The sequence below is a fragment of the Suncus etruscus genome, chromosome 2 (assembly GCF_024139225.1).
Source record: "Suncus etruscus isolate mSunEtr1 chromosome 2, mSunEtr1.pri.cur, whole genome shotgun sequence".
Taxonomy (NCBI): Eukaryota; Metazoa; Chordata; class Mammalia; order Eulipotyphla; family Soricidae; genus Suncus; species Suncus etruscus.
This window is the reverse complement of record NC_064849.1, coordinates 65,670,911-65,676,910: the sequence shown is the minus strand read 5'-3', so window position 1 is coordinate 65,676,910 and position 6,000 is coordinate 65,670,911. Positions and strand designations below refer to the sequence as shown.

Genomic DNA, 6,000 nt, shown 5'->3' with positions numbered 1-6,000 from the left:
AAGGCAAGCACCTTAACCCCTGCACTATCTCTCAGGTCTGACTTTGAATTTTCTGACTTGGCTGAGAGTGGATGCCCTTTTTCTGGTCAGCACTCATTCAGGGAACCAAGCTACTTCTTGCCCAGTCCCTAGGCTCTTCTCTGTAGCCTGCTCTGTATGTGCTGTGAATGATCCTGGCAGCTGTCCAGGTAGGGAAGAAAGTGACACAAACAGGAAATGACCACTGTTGGATGAGATTTTCAGGTGAGTTTTTTTATTCCAAGTTTGTTTTTCTTTAGTTCATTCCTCTGGTCTTTCCATCTCTCCTGTGTGAATGTGCACGCGCCCTCACTCACTTGCTCTCGAGGTTTGCTTTTTTAAAAATTTTTGGTTGTGTGTGTTTCAGGTGGGTTGGACATTTTTTCTTTTTTTTTTTTTTTTATAAGAACTTTGGATTTGCCGTTGATGGGCAGTGCCGGTCCCAGGAGCTGGACCCCCACCTGGCAGGCCCACGGCTGCTGAGAGGATCTTTGTGTTTAAAGCCTTTGCGAATAAGTTACTGCAGTTTCCAGGGTGTAGGATGAGGGTTGGCAGCAGGGGAGTTCTGGGCGGCGGCTTCCCTAGAGTCCAGGCCGCAGGAACTCCCTACATGAGGGGGGCTCAGGAAGAGTGGGGAGCAAATTCCGCCTGTCAACCTCCATTTTGGTTTGAGTTCCATGGGCTCCCTGCCCATCCCAGGCCCCCGCCTTGGGCGCCATCTTGGTTATTTGTACAGTTTGAGCAGCATGGTGCTCTGGGCAAGGGCGTGGAAGGAGAAAGGGAAGTGGCAATGCTTATTTTCTTCCCTCTTTGTCTTTCTTGTTTTTCTTTTTTTTTTTATTCCTCTTTTCTTTCTTTTCTTTTTTTTTTTTTTTTGGTGTTTTCTCAGTCAGTGGATAGCATGGGATAACAGGTGTTTGCGTGTCTGTGGGTAGGAGCTAGGGTGACTGGGAATTCAGGGAAAGGGGTAATGGGAAATGCAACCAAGAGGAGTTTGGGCATCAGGGCAAAGTGGCCCTGACTGGGTGGCAGGGGAACAGGGGGAGCACTAGGGCCTGGAGTCATGAGGAGGCTGAGTCTGGGGCCAGAAGGGGGAGGTGGCAGGACGCTGCTGGAGGTGGGTGTGTGTGAAGCCCGCTAGGGTGAAGTGGGCAGAGCCGAGGGTTGAGAGGAGGGATTTGGACTCCCAAGACCCTCTCCAGTCAGGGAGGGGGCCCTGAGCCCGCCCCTCCTGCAGCTCCCCACATCTTGGTTTATCTGTTTATAAAGCTAGAAGTGTAGAGGTAGTAGTAGTTTTTGGGTTGGAGTCCGTGTGAGGTAATCTTGCTTCCTCTTTGGCAAAAGCCACGGCCGCCGTGGCGGCTGTGGCAGCGTTGGTGACAGTGATGGGGGGACCTCCTGGAGGCGGGGCCGCCTTGCGCCTGTGGGCCGAAGAGCGCAGGTGGGAGGCCAGGGCCTCACGGCCGCTCAGCAGCACCTCACAAGCCAGGCAGTGGTAGGTACAGACAGGCACCCGCAGCGGGGCAGGCATGGCCCCCCCGGAGCCCCGCCCAAAGAAGCAGAAGGATCTCTGGTGGGCAGCGGCTGGCGCCTCCCCGTCGAATGCCATCTTGCACTGGCGGCACAGGTAGCGGTGGGTCACATCCACGGTGGAGATGCCCGTGCTGCCCAGCAGCAGCTCGTCAGACTCCCCCTCCCCCAGCGCGGGCAGTTCAGGAGGCTTTGGGGGTGTGGTGGCTGTGGGCTCGGGGGTCTGGGGGAGAGGCTGCAGCAGAGTGTTGGGGAGCAGTCCGATGAGGGTCTGAGGTATCACGGGATTCATGGGGAATAGCCCCTTCTTCATGCCATAGAGCTGTTGGAAGTAGGCCCCCTGTAACTGGGGGCCAAAGACAGCTGGGGGGGTGGCCCCCCCTGCGGGGGGCAAGGGGAAGGGCAGGAACTGGCCCCCCAACAGGGCGGGGACAGTGGCCTTTAATGCCTTGAGGTTCTTGAGGGCTTCAGTGGAGGAGCTGGTGGGGGCTGTCACTGGCTTCCGCTCACCAGAGCCCTTGTCCCCAGAGGGCTCGGTGGGAGGGCCCGGGGCAGAGTCAGGGGGGCCTGCAGTGGGGGGGTTGGCCTGGTCGGGCACGGGTCTCTGAGGTAAGGGGCAACCTGGGCCAGTCTGGACCACTGTAGTAGCGGGTAGGACCGATGTGGCAAGGCCGAGGAGGCCTGAGGAGGCTGCCGGGCCTGGGAAGAGATGGAAGGAGGGAGCAAGATTAAGCCACCTTCAGGCCCAGGCCCTTTCCTTCCCCCCACCCCCTTGGACCTGCACCTCTTCCTTTGACCCTGGAGCCCGAAGCAAAGGCAGGCCGGGAGGAGGCTAGCAAGAGGCCTAAAGGAGCAGTGGCCTCCGTCCTTAGTGGGGGCAGCTCATAAATGCAGCTCCTCCCTCCACACCCACTCACCTGAACTGAAAGGAGCCAAGCTACCCAGTGGAGGCTGGGCCAGAGCTGGACCCGACAAGAGAACGGGGGCCAGACGAGGCAAAGCTGGAGAAGCCCCCAGCGGCAGAGAAGCAGGCGCTGTGGCAGGTGGGGCCTTGGGAGCAGGGGGAACCTCGGGAGCAGGGGCCAAGTCGTAGCACTTGCTCTCATTCTTCAGCTGGGCGCGGACGGCCTCCTTGAGCTTGGCCAGGTGCTGGCGGGAGAAGAGGTGGCCTCGACAGGACACGTAGAAATCGTACTTGACGTCGCAGTAGGGACAGTCAGCGCGCTGGGCTCCTGGGGGGCCCTCGCTCCCACCGGTGGCTCCCCCTGCAGCAGCCCCTTGCATCTTGGCCTTCTTCTCCTTGGCCCGGGCATTCTGGAACCACACCTGGATGACTCTCTTGGGCAGTCCGATCTCTTCCCCCAGCACCTCACACTCCTGCATGGTAGGCGTGCGGTAGGCCTCGTAGCAGGCCTTCATTATCTTCAACTGCAGGCTGCTCATCTGGGTCCGGTAGCGCCGCTGCCCCATGCCATCGGGAACTGCCCCTCCACCCCCCACTGCCCCGCTCGTCCCTGCTGCCCCTGGGGACTCGGGCTCTGCCAGGCTGGAAGCGGATGAATCACTGAGATCCCCGGCACACGGGCTGCAGGCCTCACTTTCAGGAGACGCTTTGGAAGGTTCATCGGGACCCTCATCCTCACTAGGGGCTGGGACAGGCGGGAGAGGGAGAGGTGGGGGAGGCTCTGGTGTGGGGGCGCTGGCCTCTTTTGCAAGTGGCAGGAAGGGCAGTGGGACAGCAGCAGGGCTCACTGGAGGGTACGGAAAAGCAGGTGCTTCCCGCTTCGGGACTTCCCTCCCAGGGCTGTCTTCCACCTTACCCAGCAAGAGATTGAACTTGGGGAAAGGGGCGGTGGCTGGGGTGGGGGTGCCAGGAGGCTTAGCTGGGGGATTGGGTACAGCCCCCGGGGTGCCCCGGAACTGGCCTTTTCGCTCCCGGGCCCTGGTGTTCTGGAACCAGACCTGTACCACACGCTTCTTGAGCCCCACCTCCTCGGAGATGCAGTCGAGCATCTTGCGTGTGGGGTTGGAGTCCTGCATGTACCAGCGGTAAAGGATCTCCAGCTGCTCGGGAAGGATGGTGGTGCGCAACCGCTTGTCCCTGGGGGGCTCGCCCTCCCCGCCACCCCCGGCCTCACTGCCTGTGGGGGACAGGCTGCCATCCTCATGCTTCCGTTTGAGGGGTGGCCCCAGGACTGGTGGCGCGCCTGTCACCAGGGGGTTTCGCTCCCCAAACACCAGCAAAGGCAGGTCTAAGAGGTGGGGGCCCCCACTGGGCTGCACGGCTGTTAGGAAGTGGAGCCGGCGGTGAGCAGCTAAGAGGTCTTGACTGGGGAAAGCCGTAGTGCACTGGTCACAGGTGTGCGTGGGGGCTGGAGAGGTTACTGCATGGCCTTCAGGCTCTCTGCCACCTGGTTTGGCAGACTCTACCTGGTTCAGCTCTTCTCTGTCAGGAAGTTCTGGAGACGAGTGCTCGGGCCCTGGTGGGGGCTCTAGGCCCTGCTCCTCATCTGCGTCCTCCTCTTCTACGTCTTCCTCCTCTTCCCCTCGATCAGCCTCTTCCTCCTCCTCTTCTGGAGGCTGGTCATCATAGCATTTCTTGAGGTGCCTCACCAACTCGAAGACACAGGAAAAGGAGGCATGGCAGCGCCTGCAGCCCGAGGGGCCTCCGGGACCCCCTCCTGGGGGCACAGGCCCCCCCTCACTGGCCTGTTTACGGGCTTTCTGGCGAGCATTCTGGAACCACACGACCACCACCCGGCTGGCTAAGCCCAGAAGACTGGCGAGGCGCTCCACCTCTCCGTCCTTGGGGTAGGCACTCGTCTCAAAGAAGGACTGGAGTGCCTGGGTCTGGAATTCTGTGAACTTGGTTCTGGAGAACCGGCGGCCAGCAGGCAGGAGTGGGGCAAGATTCCCTCTGGAGCCTTCTTCCTCCTCTGGGGGCCATCGTCCAGCTCGACTGTGCTCCTCGGGGGCCCGGGCACCCCCCACCTCACAGTCAGCCACCAGGAACGGTGGGCCCCCTTGGGGAGCGGGTGAATCCAGAGCATCCTCAGGGGGCCTGGGGGGCTCAACAGGGCGTGGGTACAGGCTGTCATAGCTCTTTCGGAACTGGGCCGCATACCGGCTCAAGGCCTCAAAGGGCAGAAAGCGGCGGTGCACGTGTTCCTCGTGTGTCTTGAGGATAAGCATGTTGGAGAAGAGCTTCCCGCATGTCCCGCAAGCCAGCTTATCACTGCCACTGCTGCTCAGGGTCTCTGGGGGTGGCGGGGTTGGGGGAGGGGGTGCGGCCTGCTTCCCTTCATTGTACTGGATCACCAACTCAAACCCAAAGTTTTCCAGAAGGGCTTTGGCGGCTGTGCGGGCTACTTCGTTGGGTGCTGGGTTGGTGGGGGAGCTGGGCCCTGCCTCGTTCCCCTCTTGGGTTGTGGGGGGCCGCTCCCACTCCCTCTCAGCCAGCTCAGACTTTGGGGCTGGGGGCGGCGGTGGGGGGGTGGCAGCAGGCAGGGACAGCAGGGGTGTGGGCCCTGCCAGTGCCAGTTTGGGCGCCACCTTGAGGTCATGGAGGTAGAAGGGCAGGAGCACCTGCTGCTGTTGGAGCTTCAGGAGGGACTCGGGCACCAGTGGGAAGGGAGGCAACACAGGTGGAGTGAAGAGGGGGGCTGGGAACCGGTGCAGGTCCAAGGGAGGGGGAGGTGGGGACAGGAAAGGCAAGCCGGACACAAAGCCCCCTGAGTCAGGGCCCTTCCTCTCCAGACAAACTTCCCCCTCTGTCTCTCCTTCCTTGGCGTCTTCTAGGCCACGCTCCAGCCCATCGGCTTTGGGGTCAGGCCTGGTCCCCCGGGAACGGGTCTGGTGCAACACAGAGCGCATGTGGATTTCCAGGGTGGAGCTCTGGTTGTAGGACACACGGCAGACCGTGCATTTGAAGGGCTTGTCTGTGGCAGCAGCAGCAGCAGGCGTGACCTCTCCGCGGGCAGGGCCAGCCGGGTCCACGGCTGCCTTCTTCATCTTGTGCAGATGGGAGACAGAGTTGTAGTGTACCAGCAGGATGTTTTTCTGTGTGAAGGACTCCTTGCATATCGTGCACTTGTAGGGCCGCGCGGGATCCAGGAACTTGTCCAGGGCAAAGTTGGTGGTTTTCCGATAGGTCAAGGGGTGGCGGGTGTCTGTGGGCACAGGCTCTGCAGGGCGGGACTCCCCAATGGGCCCATCTTCCTCCTCAGTTGTGGGCAGTCCTGGGGCTGTTTCCTCAGCTGGGATATCGGGTTGAGGTGCCGGAGAGGGGGCTGGAGAAGGGGGTTGCTCAGGGCTCCCCGAGGGCTTGTCTGAGGCCTCTGCTGCTGGTTGGGGAGGCTCAGGAAGAGCCCGAGGACTGGCCTCTGGGGTGAGGTGAGGGTCTTCTAGGGGACAGAATGGGGGTCAGTGAGAAGATAAACAGGCTGCACTAGA

General features: G+C 61.1%; 1 protein-coding gene across 1 annotated transcript in view; it reads right to left on the bottom strand.

Annotated features, from left to right (window-relative positions):
• Positions 1-231: 231 nt before the first annotated feature.
• Positions 232-6,000, bottom strand: part of ZFHX2 (zinc finger homeobox 2) — a 31,124-nt gene continuing 25,355 nt past the window's right edge. Inside the window, exons 9-10 of the mRNA XM_049768581.1 lie at positions 2,466-5,951; positions 232-2,247 (exon numbers count right to left, since the gene is read on the bottom strand). Coding sequence (XP_049624538.1) covers positions 1,280-2,247; positions 2,466-5,951 — 4,454 coding nt within the window. The 3' untranslated portion in view covers positions 232-1,279. The remainder of the gene's footprint in view (positions 2,248-2,465; positions 5,952-6,000) is intronic.